This window comes from Apus apus, chromosome 14 (genome assembly GCF_020740795.1).
Source record: "Apus apus isolate bApuApu2 chromosome 14, bApuApu2.pri.cur, whole genome shotgun sequence".
Classification (NCBI taxonomy): domain Eukaryota; kingdom Metazoa; phylum Chordata; class Aves; order Apodiformes; family Apodidae; genus Apus; species Apus apus.
Genome location: NC_067295.1, coordinates 15,409,372 through 15,424,715, shown reverse-complemented (window position 1 = coordinate 15,424,715; position 15,344 = coordinate 15,409,372). Strand labels below are relative to the sequence as shown.

Genomic DNA, 15,344 nt, shown 5'->3' with positions numbered 1-15,344 from the left:
GTGGATTCCCACACATGGGACAGTTTGAAGACTCAGCTCAACAGATGCTGGGCCACCTCATATCAACTTGAGTATTTCCTAGAAAGGTTGGACCAGATGATCCTTGAGGTCCCTTCCAACCTGGCATTCTAGGATTCTCCTGCTGGATTTCTTCCCCACCTTCCCATGCCATGGGCTTGGGCAGCAGCACCCCAATGCCAGGAGCAGGCTCCCCACCTTCTTCCACGTGTCAAAGGCTGCACAAACACTGCCAGGTTTTAGGAGGGAGGCTGTCAGATGGCAGCTTGGGCTTCACCCCCAGCCTCTGGAGCAGAGGTCTCCAGGTTTCACAGTGTGTGAGGCTGCTGGGCCCACATTGTGGTCCAGTTTCTGCTGCCTCCTTCACCTGCAGCCTGGGGTTTGTCCCCTTGCCCTGAGGGCTCCACACTGCTGGTGATGCTGGGAGCAACCAGCAGGTCCTGCCACGTCCCACGTGCTGCATGGGGACACCTCTCATGTCCTCCCCACCTTGCTGGATGCCCCTTCCACTGGGTCAGTGTGCAGGGGCCTTTGGGAGCAAATTTCCAGGAAATGTGTGCATGGGAACCCCTGACCACAGAGGGAGGAACCCTGTCTACACACCCTGAGCCCAAGGGAGCCACGGAATTCCTGCCACAACATCATGGGACAGGGAAGCCTGCTCTGGAGATGCCACCTCTCACAGGAGACTCTGGGGTGTCAGTTCAGTGGAGAAAGCCTGAAATGGAGTGGGGCTACTGGTGCCTCCAGGGCAATCCCATGTTCTCCTTAATAACTGCATAACCTGAGACCCATCACTGACCCTCAAGGCCTCCAACAGCAAAGGAAACTCATTCACCCAAGAAAAACAGAGGGAAAGAAGTATTTTTTCCCCTTCAAAAACCATGAAGGTCAAGCTCCTGTTTGTTTTCCAGTTCTCTTCCCATAGCTACATTGCCCAGCAGAGCCCCCATGTCCCACTGTCCCTGCAGAGGACAGGGACCAAGAGCAGGACCAAAAAGCAGGCTTGGAAAAGAGGACACAAAGAATTATTCCCATTAATCCCACCATCCTTGCACCCAGTGGGCTGCAAACGGGTCTGAAAAGTGAAACAAGCCAACAGAAATCCCTCCCCACCTGGCAAACCCACAAGTCCAGCTGCTGGCTGGTCGACCTCAACCTTGACATTCAAAAGCTCATGAAGTTCCTAAGCAAAGGCAGGAAGAGCTGGGGAAAATGGGATTGTGCTGCTGCAAAGCTAGAGCATCTCCAGGAGAGATCCCAAGCCACAGAGAGCAAGATCCTATGGAGGCAGGCTGGGAGAGCTGGGGTGTTCAGCCTGGAGAGGAAAAGGCTCCAGGGAGACCTTAGAGCACCTTCCAGTGCCTGAAGGGGCTCCAGGAAAGCTGGGGAGGGACTTGGGACAAGGGCAGGGAGGGAGAGGACAAGGGGGATGGATTAAAACTGGCAGAGGGGAGATTGAGGTTGGACATGAGGAGGAAATTCTTGGCTGTGAGGGTGGTGAGAGCCTGGCCCAGGTGGCCCAGGGAAGTTGTGGCTGCCCCATCCCTGGCAGTGTTGAAGGGCAGGTTGGATGGGGCTTGGAGCAACCTGGGCTGGTGGGAGGTGTCCCTGCCCATGCAGGGGGGTTGGATCCTAATGATCTCTAAGGTCCCTCCCAACCCAACCCATTCCATGATTCTAGGATGTTTCCAGGTTCCTGCTGCAGCAGGACAGGCTGTACCTGCCCTTCCAGGCTGAACCAGCAGCTCATGCTGGGTTTCACCAGCCAGAAGACCTGGCCTTGGTCCTTCCCTCAGTGACAGAAACCCTGTACATGACCAGCTCAGGCTTTCGAGCCCTGGTGGGTCACTCGGAGCGAAGCACCCACCACTCAGCAGGACAAGCAAAGAAGCTGCCCTAGAGCAGGAGGCTAAACTCTCACTGTCTGCCAGCCTCCCTGGCTGGGATTGAAGGAAACATCTCCTCACCCTCCACAAAGCCACGACAGCCTCTCCCCCCCCCGCTGCCTGAAATCCATCCCCTTCCCCAACCAAGGACTCAAACAAGGCACCAAAAGGAAAAGCTGTGCAAGCAACAAGGAGAGTATTCCCCCCCCTTGCAGAGCATCACTCCCAAACACTGCAACGGCCACACACCAGCCCAATTACCTATTCATTTCAAGATCATTCAGGCGAGCAGAAAGATCCTCGAGGCGGTTGATTTGTTTGTGGCACTGGCTACAGTAAAACTCAAAAGCTTCATCTGCAAGAATGCTGTGCAGCTTCGCAGCGAGAGGAGTGGTGCTGGAGAGAGCACAAGGGTCATTTGAACAGGGCAGAACAGGCAGGGATGATTTTCATCCATGGCTTCCACAAGCTGAGGCTGGGGGAGGCTTTTGGGGTGAGCTGCAAGACCTGCCGTGTCAAACTTCAGGCTGGCTGACCCGCCTGCCTTGGCTTTTGAAGGCAGCTCGTGGGCAAGAAGGAGCTGCTGTGAATTAGCAGGACTCCCCCTGCCCTCCTCCCACAGCAGCTGAGCTTGGCTGACACGTTTCCAACCTCCTGCTCCTGTGGAGGAAGCCCTGAGAGCCCCAAGTGAAGGTGAGGTGTCAAATCCTTCCATCAGTCACCTTATTTCCCAAGGGGGACACTTGTCAAACAGGGCAGCTTTGCTCTGGGGACCCTCCAGGAGAAATGCATAGAGCCAGATTTTCATCCCAATGAGGTGTCCCCCCCCCCTTTTTGGAAGCCAAACTCAAAAAGGTGGTTCAAAAGCTGCTTCCTCCAAAGTGAAGCACCCAGAAGCTGGAGCAGCAGCTTTGCCTCCTTGGGGAGCATCTTTTGGCCACGGTGGGGGGGGGGTCTACAGGACCTTCACAGCTTGGGGAGCCAATGGGTCTGATCAGGGTTTCATTTTCAGCTGGCAGCATGGAAAAGAAGCTGCTGAGGCATTCACTGACACTTGGCAAACCAGGCAGTCACTTCCCCCACCTGACATGACTCGGGCAGGACCAAGTTTGGCCAAGGGATTTGGAACAGGAGGAGTCTGTGTTACTTTGGGGCCAGACACAGGTCACAGATCATCTCTGTGGGGAAAACCTGCTTCTGGAAGCCACGGACTTCAATCAAAGAAAGGTTAATAGAGAAAATACAAAGCAGTTCAATAAGAAAGACAGATCAAGGTGTGAGCAAACACAAGCAAGATTAAAACCAGAAGGCATCAGAAGGGGCCAGGCAGCCCCGTGATACAGATCCACCCTGGTGAGTCCTGGCCCAGGAGGTGCTGAGTGCCTGGGACACCCCAGGAGGGGTCCCCTGGCTCAGCACCTTTGCATAACCCCTGGCTGATGTTTTTGGGTGGCAGTGGGGTGCCAGCAGCCCAGCCACCCCCAGGGGAAGCCCTGTGAGTTGCTGCTTTCTGTACAGTACTTCCAAGCCCTCTTAGAACCCACAGCTGGACAAGAGTAAACAGCCCACTGCTCCTCTCTGCCCGTGCCTGGAAAAACAAATAAATCAAAAAGACATTCCCTCTGCCCTCTAGGATGGCTTGGGACCCGGGATAATCCTCACCCACCAGCAGCCAGTTTGGTTGCTCAGGCTTTGCACAAGGGTAAGAAGGTGACAGCAGCTTGGTGGCAGCTGCAGAAGTGATGGGCTCTGTCCCCATGCCCGGCTGCACGTGAGCTCTGCTCAGCTCCTCCTCCTCCTCCTCACCCCTGCCAGCAGGCAGAAACTGCTCACCCAGCCGGCTGCACCCCTGGCTGAGGTGTGAATCTTCACAAGCATTCATCAAAACGGGGCAGGCAGCAGAGAGGAGAGAGCCCAGGGGCCAGCCTGGCAGCTCCTGGGCTGCGTGCAGGTAGACGTGGCCTCTGGCTGCCTTGGGTGCTCGCCCGTCGCGTGGGTGAGAGCTCAACCACCCCAAGCCCTGGGGCTCCCCACCCACCCCTTGTGGCAAGCTGCCACCCTCTGCACCAGCCCGGCCCTCCTGCCTCCTCCCTGCATCTCCTGGAGTCTTCCACAGGTCACGGGTGGTGGCTGGCACAGCTCCTCAGCAGCTGGCATCCCCCACCGGGCGCTGCAGAGAGAGAGGCTTCTCCTCCCGGATGGACGTGCCAGGGAAGAGGAGACAACCCCAAGAGGAGATGTGGCAAAACCATGCAAGGCCTAGGCAGGAGAACGTTCCCTGAAGGCTCGTGGCTCTTGCACTAGCCCTCTGGTGAAGCTCTGGAGCTGTGGCAAGAACATCTGTCGATGTTATTCCCATTTAGAGGCTCTTGTAAGATGGACACACCGCGTGGTGACCAGAGCGTGGAAGTGCTGAGTGCTCCTCAGACTCAAGTCACAGCCAAAAAAAATGTTCAGCCTGACCCAGTATTTCTTTCAGGTTTTTTTTTTACAGTTCTTTCCTGTAGTTCTTTAAGGTTTCACTACATTTAAACACGCTGGAGAGGCTCTGCTCAGCAAACCAGCACGACCTGAGAGAAAGATCAGCTCAGGACCTTCACGCACGCGACGATAATCCAGGTAAGTGCCAGACTTGAAAGGCACGAGGAAATCCTCCGTTTCAAACAGACCCACATTCTTTACTCTGGAGGTTCTGCAGGGTTTATCTTCACCCTTGCGAGCCCCAGCAGTGAATCTTCTCCAGCATCAACCACCACGAGTGGCGTGGCCACGTGCCGGGCGAGCCCCTCCTGCCAGAGGGAAGGTGCTGCAAGAGCATGATCTCCTGGATCAGGTCCAAAGAGGCAGAGCAGCAGAGGCAAGACAGTGCCCTGGGAGAGCAGGATCTGAACGTTGGGGGTGTAGGCAACCTGGGAGCTCCAGCCTGAGAGCAAAGAAAAAGTTTAACTGATGGCAAAGCTGCTTTAGCTGAGTATCTTCTTGCCAGGAGCCCTCTGGACTAGGTGGGTGGAGGACTTCTGGTGGAGCCCACCCTCGAGGAGGAACTCAAAATGAACACCAAGGGTGGTGTTTATCCAAGAGCACTTGCTGTGCTGCAGCACCAGGGCAGGCAGCTGGACTTGGCATCTCATGGCACAGGGCCACGGAAGGACCAGCACGGATGAGTGAGGTGGCCCTTCCAGCTGCTGGGTGTCCCACCAACAGCAAGGGTTGGAGCACTGGTTTCCTGAGGCAACTGGGTGGCTTTGCAGCAACACCCTCCTGGTGGGGTTTTAAGTTACCACCTTCAAAATTGCTGCTGCCCCAGAGGAAAAGAAAGTCAGCCCCAACCTGCAGCAAAGTGCAGGTGTGGAGGTTTGACTGCACCTCTTCCCTGGGCAACCACACCTGCCCTAACTCCACAGAGGGCTTTGGGAAGCTGGCAGAAAACAGGCAGACAGCAAAAAAAACCCATGACATGATGACAGGTTTGTGTCACTGCAGAAAGTCACCAACGTGTATCACCCCAAAGGAAAAAAGTAGGTTCTTGTCTTCAACGTGGGTGTGTGGCTGGCAGAGATGTCCTGCTTGATGAAGGAACACGTCCCCAGCGTTATGGATCACCACAGAGCTTTTGTGGGCTGCAGAAGTGGATTTTTTCCCTTTTTTTTCCTTCAAAAGTAAGTATTGGCAGGTTTTGTACTGTCATACCAGCTGGAGAACCATTTTCCTGAGCTCAGACCCCAAAGCAAGGAGCCCAGGAAAACCCCAGAGCCTGCTTCTTGCTCCTCAGAGCCCTTCACCTGGTGCAGCTTCTGCAAATCCAACCAAGCCTCGTATCAAAGCCAAAACCACCAGCAAAGAGAGGCAGGAAAAAAGAAAGATCCACCGAGGCCAGGGGTGGTTTTCTGCACTGGAAGGTTCCATGAGGATCCACATCCCTGAGAGGAGTGGGAATGCGACGCTGTCCTGGACACGTGTGCTCTTCCAGTTGCTGCCAGGCATTAGTGGGAGGGTGGGCACTGGTCAGGAAGAGGGAAGACTGGGGGAGGCATCTCCTCTCCCAGTCCCCAGCTGATTATCCCGTGGCACCCAAACATTTTTCCCCGCTGCAGGCCGACGGGTGTGCAAACCCAAAGGGCACAACTTCTGCCCCGCACACACAGAGCCCAGGCCAAGACAAGAAGCAAGTGAAACCAGTTCAAACCTTCCTGGGAGGAGCCTTACCTGGGCGAGAGGAACGAGGAGCCAGTAAAGCTGCTTTCCCCGTTACGCAAACGCTCCGAGAACAAATCGGCTTCGTTCCCTTCTCCATAATCCTCAAAGTGCTCCTCTCCACTGATGACAGTCACGATGGAGTGGCTGAGCTCCGAGCCCAGGGGCAGGTCGTGAGGATGGGATCTGTGGGAGCAGAGAGGAAGACATGAGCAGGTGGCCTTTCCAAGCCCCCCAGGGCAATTCGCCCTCTCACACCCCAGGGGCAGCCCAGGAACCCCCAGGCAGTTTGCAGCAATTACCCTTAGATTTGTTCTTTTTTTCACACCAAACCAATGCTTTTTCACACAAGCTCCCCTGGCAGCTGCAGTGGAGGAGTTGGGGACAGTGAGGCTCCCAGGACAGCCCCCAGAGGTGGGTGGCAAACCCTGGCAGGGCACGGGTGCAACCACAAAGCAGGGCGGAGGAAAAGCTCGAGCGTGTCCCGACGACACCTCCAACACCTCTGGAGTTCCACCTCCAGCCTGGGGACCAGGCTCACACCTGCTTGTTGCTGTGTCCTCCTCTCGGGAGCCCAGCACCAGGGTTTCACTCTGTCACTGTGCTCCCTCCATGACACAAACCCTGGCAGTTTAAACCCAGCGGGCACAGACCCCCCCAGGCAAGACCAAGGGGCCCCTTTCCCTGTTCCTGCTGGGAAAACGCTGCAGGTGCTCGTGACAACCTGGGAATGCTGGTCCATGGGTTTTTAACACTGGATCCTGAAGCCTCAGCCTAAACACCCTGAGCCTAGCACAGGTCCTGGGATGCCACCTGCTTTCGAGGGGACACAGCTCAGCACAAGAGTCATCGTTTCCCTCCGTGTCTTCTCCTGCACAGGGTGCTGCGTGAAGGGAAGCCACCATGGTGGTATGTGCCCATTCTCAGGGGACTTTCCATGTCCAGCTCTGGGGACCCCAACATAAGAAGGACATGGAGCTGTTGGAAAGAGTCCAGAGGAGGCCACGGAGATGATCCAAGGGCTGGAGCAGCTCTGCTCTGGAGCCAGGCTGGGAGAGTTGGGGTGTTCAGCCTGGAGAAGAGAAGGCTCCAGGGAGACCTTAGAGCACCTTCCAGTGCCTGAAGGGGCTCCAGGAAAGCTGGGGAGGGACTTGGGACAAGGGCAGGGAGGGAGAGGACAAGGGGGAAGGGATGAAAACTGGAAGAGGGAGATTGAGGTTGGACATGAGGAGGAAATTCTTGGCTGTGAGGGTGGGGAGAGCCTGGCCCAGGTTGCCCAGGGAAGCTGTGGCTGCCCCATCCCTGGCAGTGTTGAAGGGCAGGTTGGATGGGGCTTGGAGCAGCCTGGGCTGGTGGGAGGTGTCCCTGCCCATGCAGGGGGTTGGGACTGGATGGTCTATAAGGTCCCTTCCAACCCAAACCAGTCTGGGGATTCCCATGATACAACTGCTGAGCTTGGGGGAACCTCAAGAATCAGGCTGTGAAAGAAGCCCACGTGTCTATGAGCCACAGGGCTGTGGGGGCACAAGCACCACTCTCCTCTCTAAAATCCGTGGTAAAATCAAGAGGCTGCATGACAATAAAACCTGATATTTCAGGCTAGGGCCCCATTTCCAACCACTTCCTGGGAGAGGGAGAACACGAGCACGACTAGATTGTGGGACTGCATCAGAAAGGAAAAAAAAATAAAGATTACAGATAAGCCATTTATGACAAAAACCTGCACCATCTGCAGGATTTGCCTTTATCCTGTTAATCAAAAACATGTTAAGCCTTCAGCTGAAAGAACAGATCTCTGGTTAACCACAGACAAGTCCATTCCAGCCTGTGGGCATCTGCACCGTTATTCCTGGAACCTGCACCCCACAGACCAGTGCTGGAAGCCTGGGAAATCTCTCCAGGAATAGAAGTCAGGGGGTGGAATTTCTAACTCGTGAGCAAAAGCCAACCCTGAATTCTCTAAATTTGGGGCTGTGGTTTGACAAGCACTGTTAGAGGAGCTGATCTGATCAGGCACCTGGAAAGCCTCAGCCAGGGATGCTCTGGGCAAGAAATAGCACAAGCCTTTCATAATCACCTATTGGAGGCTCCAGCAGTTGGGAGATCCAGAATCCAACTCATCTTGACTGTGCACAGCCTAAATAACAGCTTAAGCTCAAACCATCTAAGGTATGTGGAGCTTCAACAGGCAAAGTTGAAGCTTTGATTCCATCCACCAGCATCTTGCTCGGGTTGTACTTACTGACCATCCTGGAAGAGCTCTGGGCACCAGAAGGGTACATAATTTTGTTTCTCCTTTCTGAGGTCTGCCAGCATCAAAACCAGCCCTCAGCCACTTAGGAATAGACTTCCAGAGGTTTCTGTCCCAAATCTTTAAGCTAAATTCACTTTTTCCATGGGTTTTTCTGGCTCCCTGGAAATGGCACAGATGGAACCCGCCTGGCAACGGGTGTCACTGCCCTGGGACGGAGCACCCAAAGGACACCCAACCTCCCCACGGCCACGCTGGGGCTAGCAGGGAAGCCTCAAGAGCTTCCAAATCAAAAATACCCCCAAGCCAAGCAGTTTGTACCTACAGGCAGGTGAATCCCAGGCACGTCATCTTCCCCAGAGGACGAGCGCGCACGCAGGCTGCCATGGCTCCTCCTGAGACCTCCTGCCCAGCGGGCAGGGAGTTCAGCACCCGATTATATCCCGATTTAACTGTCACTGAGCTGAAGGCTCTGGGGTGAGGAGAGCCTAGCCAGCTAAGCTCATTGCTGCCCTAATCCACAGCACCCTTTCGGCCCTGGTGCAGAGCACCCGGCGGCACTGCCCCCCGGCTGCGTCTCTGACGGCCCCAGCTGGGGGGCTGGAGTGGGTGGGAAGTCCCAGGGCTTTCTAAAAGCGACTGGAAATGTTAATATTCACCACAGAAGCAGGGCTGTGTGGGCTGGGTTTGGCCAAAAAAACCCCTGGGTGTTAGCAAACATTCAGGTTCCAGAGGTTTCAGCACCGACCGGTGCTCTTGGGTCACTATTAAAGGAGTTATTCCCTCCTCTCCAGCCTTCCCAGCATCTCAGTTTCATCCTAAAAAACAACTTTTACTGTAAAATTGAGGCCTTTCAGTACCTGAAGGGGCTCCAGGAAAGCTGGGGAGGAGCTTGGGACAAGGGTAGGGAGGGAGAGGACAAGGGGGATGGATTAAAAGTGGAAGAGGGGAGACTGAGGTTGGACATGAGGAGGAAATTCTTGGGTGTGAGGGTGGGGAGAGCCTGGCCCAGGTTGCCCAGGGAAGCTGTGGCTGCCCCATCCCTGGCAGTGTTGAAGGGCAGGTTGGATGGGGCTTGGAGCAGCCTGGGCTGGTGGGAGGTGTCCCTGCCCATGCAGGGGGGTTGGAACTGGATGATCTTTAAGGTCCCTCCCAACCCAAACCAGTCTGGGATTCTAGGAAATGAGGTGAGCCCAGCAGCAGTTTCACCAGCAGCGTTTCAGACACGGGGACAAAGATCTCAGCTCACACTTCTGTGCTTCAGGCACAAGTTTCAAACTAGTTATTACAGGAGGCGGTTGCACATCAAAGGGCACACGCGTGTTTGGGTAAAACAAGAAGAGGGTGAGTTCCCCTCCTGACTTGAAAATTACATGTTGTGTTTCTGGCTTAAGCGATAGGTTAAAAAACTGCAAGTATTTCAGGTGTTTGGATCATCTGAGAAGTCATTTGAGAGGTTAAAGATGCTAATGAGGGTAGAGAAGTTCTCCCAAGGCGAGCAACGATTAACTCAAGAGATATGACCAGGCTGAGCTCCAAAACAGCCTACACATGGTGCAGCCTAATTATTATTATTGTTATTATTATTCAAGAAGAGCTATTTTGGTCTTCCACGAAGCTCTAAATTAATAGAACAACCCAACCAGTTCCAGCAAGGCAGCCTCAGCCCACTCTCTTTGAAACCCTCGTCTCGCGAGCTCCGGGTTCGTTCCCGGTCGGCCGGAGTTTCCCGCCCCGCAGGGGGATTTTTGGGCTCCTGCCTGTCCCCTCTCACCCCTGCTCCGGCTCCTCGCTGGGGTCGGTGAACTCGGAGTGCACGGTGGAGTCGATGGCACTGTCTGTCTCCACCTCGTCGTGCATCTCGTGCTGGACCAGGGTGCTGGTGTCTTCATCCGTGAAGGTCTCGCACTCGCTGTAGGTGCTCTCCGAGCCCATGTAGGCGCTGTCGGTCACCTCATTAGCCTGGGGGAGAGAGGAAGGGAAACACACCTGGGTGTTGGAGCTGCCAGGTGCTGCATTTCTAAGCACAGAGATCCCACCAACCCCAACGCAGAGGGAGCTGCAGCCCACGGCCAAGTGTTGCTTGTCATGGCATCATGGAATGGTTTGGGTTGGAAGGGACCTTCAAGATCATCCAGATCCAACCCCCTGCATGGGCAGGGACACCTCCCACCAGCCCAGGCTGCTCCAAGCCCCATCCAACCTGCCCTTCAACACTGCCAGGGATGGGGCAGCCACAGCTTCCCTGGGCAACCTGGGCCAGGCTCTCACCACCCTCACAACAAAGAATTCCCTCCTCATGTCCAACCTCAATCTCCCCTCTGCCAGTTTTAATCCATCCCCCTTGTCCTCTCCCTCCCTGCCCTTGTCCCAAGCCCCTCCCCAGCTTTCCTGGAGCCCCTTCAGGCACTGGAAGGTGCTCTCAGGTCTCCCTGGAGCCTTCTCTTCTCCAGGCTGAACACCCCAGCTCTCTCAGCCTGTCTCCATAGGATCTTGCTCTCTGTGGCTTGGGATCTCTCCTGGAGATGCTCTAGCTTTGCAGCAGCACAATCCCATTTTCCCCAGCTCTTCCTGCCTTTGCTTAGGAACTTCATGAGCTTTTGAATGTCAAGGTTGAGGTCGACCAGCCAGCAGCTGGACTTGTGGGTTTGCCAGGTGGGGAGGGATTTCTGTTGGCTTGTTCCATTTTTCAGACCATCTTTCTCAGCCTGTCTCCAGAGCAGAGCTGCTCCAGCCCTTGGATCACCTCCCTGGCCAGGTCCAAGGACCCCAGGGTGCACCATGGCCTTCAGGCCACACATGCTTTGCAACAGGAGCCTTTGGAAGATGAGATGATAGCAAGATATACTGAGTAAGAGTTGGAGGGAGACTTTGTTGTGAGCCGGGACAGATTTGTTGGGTCCAGGAGGGATTACCCACTGCTTACTCAGCAGTTCTGATGACTGTGGTTTCACCCACACCATTTGAAGAGGACACATTACGAAGCTGAATTCTCTCCAAGCCCCACCTTTCAAAACTACCAGTTAGCCCTTAAAGCTTTTTCCTCCCCATCTAGTAACACGAGGGCACCCGAACAGAAAATAAGCTGGTTTATAAGCCCTCATTACAGTGGGTCATGTGCAGGGACTGCAGCAGCAGGACCCTCACATCTCCACACTTGGCTGGAACAGCAGCTCAGGACTTTTGCCCTCCTTCCCCACATCCATTCCCTGCAGGAGGCTCTAGGAAAGCAGCACATCTTGGTTTTTAAGACACCAGCCTACAAGCACGACGGGTTTTCCTCCCAGTTTTACCCCTCTGGCCATCATTTCCCTTCAGTCCTGCCCACTCCCACACGAGGGCAGGGATGATCCTGCCTGGACACACATGGTGCTGAGCCTGGATCCAGCCCTGTGCTTGGAGGAAAGCTGTTGGAGCAGTAGGAGAAACACCCTCCTAAGGCAAAAGCACGTTACCCATCCAAGTGCCAGCTCATTTCCCAGCATTTACAGGATTTCCCCAGTGCACCTCAGAACAAATCAAATCATTTTTGGCTCCGGGATCTCCCTCTTGCCTGGTGGGATCTGTCAGTGCTTGCTGAGCTCCAGCTGATCCCCTGTCACTGGAGGTGGCAGGCAGAGGGACGGGAGCCTCAAGAGAAAATGAGGCTCCTGAAAAGCCACTTTCTGCATCTGAAGTTCACCCAAGGGGATCAGAGATGCTGAGCTGCTGGCTGCACCCCCTCCAGCAGGGCAGCAGCACTGTGATCACAGGCACTAACACTGAAGCCAACCTCCCTTCTGGGTTGGAAAGCACCTGGAGCAGCTCTCAGGGCTTTTTCACACACCCCCCCCCAAAGGATTTTTGAGAAAACGAGATTTCTCCAAGCCCTGTGTTACAGCAGCTGAAGGGAACACACAGGGCAGGCTGGCCGTGCAACAGCACAGTGACTAATTAATTCCATTAAGCTGCTCATTCAGAGCAGGGCACGAGCACAGAGGGCTGGAGGAGTCTTGCTCCCTGCTGCAGACACTGCCCTGGGTGGAGGAGCAGCTTTCAGGGCACCTGCTGTATTGGTAGAGCAGGAGAGCTCCAGACCCAGAGAGACAAACCTCCTGCTGCCACCGTGGTGCCCAGACTCTGCAAATGCTGCTCCTGCTGGCCTGAGTATTTTGGGTAAATACTCTGCAGGCTAAAAAGGTTCTGCAGTGCAGAACCTTTCATGGGTGCAAAGTAGCTGAAGACATGAGCAACACCTCCTCTTGCTCCTCCCATGGATTCCCAGGCTGCCTCAACACGGGTGAGGCCGAGGAGGGACAGCAAGAACTTATGCAGGTGCTCTGGAAACCTGGAAGGGATGGATGGAAAACTGCTCAACAGCAGTTCCTGTTCTCCCTGGGCACTGGGGAGCAGAGCAAAATCAACACCTTGGCTCTCAGCAGAGAGGTGGATGGAGAGGAACAGGCAGACATGAGCCCCTCTTGGAAGCCTGGCTCAGCTTTCAAGGACTGGAAAGTTGGGGAAGGGCTTTTCACCAGGGACAGCAGTGATGGGACAAGGGGTGATGGTTTTAAACTGAGAGAGGGGAGGTTGAGGTTGGATATCAGGAAAAAATTCTTGGCTGTGAGGGTGGTGAGAGCCTGGCCCAGGTTGCCCAGGGAAGCTGTGGCTGCCCCATCCCTGGCAGTGTTGAAGGGCAGGTTGGATGGGGCTTGGAGCAGCCTGGGCTGGTGGGAGGTGTCCCTGCTCATGCAGGGGGGTTGGAACCTGATGATCTTGAAGGTCCCAACCTTCACCATTCTCTTGACCCACACTGACCTACAGACACCAGCATCTCTCCAGGGCACCACCCTGAAGTTAAACATGACTTCAGCCTTCCCAGAGCTGGAGTCTGAAGTCAGCACTGGGAGCAGACAGGGCTGAGCAAGCAAACTCAACCCAAGCAGAGGAGAGGCTGCTGCAGCAAATGTCACCCATAACATGGGAGAAGGTGGCTTTCACCAGCCTTTCAGAGAAAAACAAAAGCCTCCTAAGCCCCCCCATCCACTTTAAAAAAGCATAAATCCAGCAGGAACCACTTACAGACCTAAAGCTGGGGACTTGCTTAAGTGCTTTACTGGATTTATGCTGCACTTCCTAGAAACATTGTTCAGGCTCCTAATGCTTGAGCAGAACGGGGATGAGGCAGGTTCAGCAGCAGAGATCATCAGGTTCCAACCCCCTGCATGGGCAGGGACACCTCCCACCAGCCCAGGCTGCTCCAAGCCCCATCCAACCTGCCCTTCAACACTGCCAGGGATGGGGCAGCCACAGCTTCCCTGGGCAACCTGGGCCAGGCTCTCACCACCCTCACACCCAAGAATTTCCTCCTCATGTCCAACCTCAATCTCCCCTCTGCCAGTTTTAATCCATCCCCCTTGTCCTCTCCTTCCCTGCCCTTGTCCCAAGCCCCTCCCCAGCTTTCCTGGAGCCCCTTCAGGCACTGGCAGGTGCTCTAAGGTCTCCCTGGAGCCTTCTCTTCTCCAGGCTGAACACCCCAGCTCTCCCAGCCTGGCTCCAGAGCAGAGGTTAATGAATGGTCAATGAATTAAGCAGCAGCTGAAACTGTAAACAAAGTCCTTCTCCTGAGCATGAGCGTGGAGAACTCTGCTTTACATTTCATCACAGATTAAGTAAGCAAACCTCAAGGAAAAAAATGTGAGGAGATCAGCAAAACAAGGGGACTTGGGTACTACCAAATGCCTGATAAAGCAAAGCAAAACCAAGCCCCTGTGCCCTGGGCAAAGGTGCAGAAAGCTCTTTTTTATGGCCTCACGTGCAGCTGGTTTGTGCACTGACCCTTTCAACCTCCCGGGCTCGTCCCGTGTTTGGCTGAGTCTGCCTTGCTGGGAGCAGGCAGAAAAGAATCACTTCTTCCAGACTAAAAACCCCACGAGAAGTTTAAAGACGTCTTGTGGGTTTGAGACAGTCAGGTTGGGCTGCAAGCACCCGGGGGGGACTCACCAGGAACATCCCCACCATGTTCAGAACAGGGCTGGTGTCACCAGTGTCAGTGTATTTTCAGTTCTTCTCGAATAAAACATCCCCTTGGATGCTGCAGGTGAAGCTCAGACCTTGGAACTGGGACACACACATACGGAGCCCTCAAACCAGGGTCAGAATTCAACTGAAATTCCCACCCCTAACCCTGACCCCACCATGTGGGTTTTCCCTCAGCCAGAGCCGTGTGCCCTGGCTGAGCACAACACCCCTGCTTGTTTAGAGGTGTTGGGTGAAACACTGGAGATCTGAAAGCCCAGCAGTGAGCCCTCCTGCTTCTACAAGGACATAAATAATGGGATCATGGAAAGGTTTGGGTTGGAAGGGACCTTCAAGATCATCCAGTCCCAACCCCCTGCATGGGCAGGGACACCTCCCACCAGCCCAGGCTGCTCCAAGCCCCATCCAACCTGCCCTTCAACACTGCCAGGGATGGGGCAGCCACAGCTTCCCTGGGCAACCTGGGCCAGGCTCTCACCACCCTCACAGCCAAGAATTTCCTCCTCATGTCCAACCTCAATCTCCCTCTGCCAGTTTTAATCCATCCCCCTTGTCCTCTCCCTCCCTGCCCTTGTCCCAAGTCCCTCCCCAGCTTTCCTGGAGCCCCTTCAGGCACTGGAAGGTGCTCTGAGTTCTCCATTTATATGGACCTGACAATATGTGACCTGATAGAACAGGTGAGACAATGAAGCATCTTTAGGAGACTTCTCCAGCAGCAGTTCAACTGTTCCAGGCATTTGGTGACACTTTGGAGTAAAGACTGTTCAATCAAATGTTGTAAAGTGCTCCAAAATACACGTTGATTTAAACAAACAACAAAAAAAGCCACTTGAGCACAAAGAGAGGAAACAAGAGCATTGGGAGTCACCTGCAAGGTCTGAGCATGGACAAGTGGAGCTTTGATCTGTCATGGGCAGAAGCTTGGGTAAAGTGTTGCCTTGGAGAGGGGAGCAAAGTCTGGCTCCCAGGGAAGC

The 15,344-nt window shown here is 54.7% G+C and overlaps 1 protein-coding gene across 4 annotated transcripts in view; it reads right to left on the bottom strand.

Annotated features, from left to right (window-relative positions):
* RAB11FIP3 (RAB11 family interacting protein 3) overlaps positions 1-15,344 on the bottom strand; it is an 81,971-nt gene that overhangs the window by 18,662 nt on the left and 47,965 nt on the right. For 2 of the 4 annotated variants that reach the window (XM_051631911.1, XM_051631914.1), the window contains exons 4-6: positions 10,127-10,314; positions 6,114-6,287; positions 2,169-2,303 (exon numbers count right to left, since the gene is read on the bottom strand). In XM_051631911.1, coding sequence (XP_051487871.1) covers positions 2,169-2,303; positions 6,114-6,287; positions 10,127-10,314 — 497 coding nt within the window. The remainder of the gene's footprint in view (positions 1-2,168; positions 2,304-6,113; positions 6,288-10,126; positions 10,315-15,344) is intronic. The other 2 variants (XM_051631912.1, XM_051631915.1) reach the window with 1 other exon arrangement.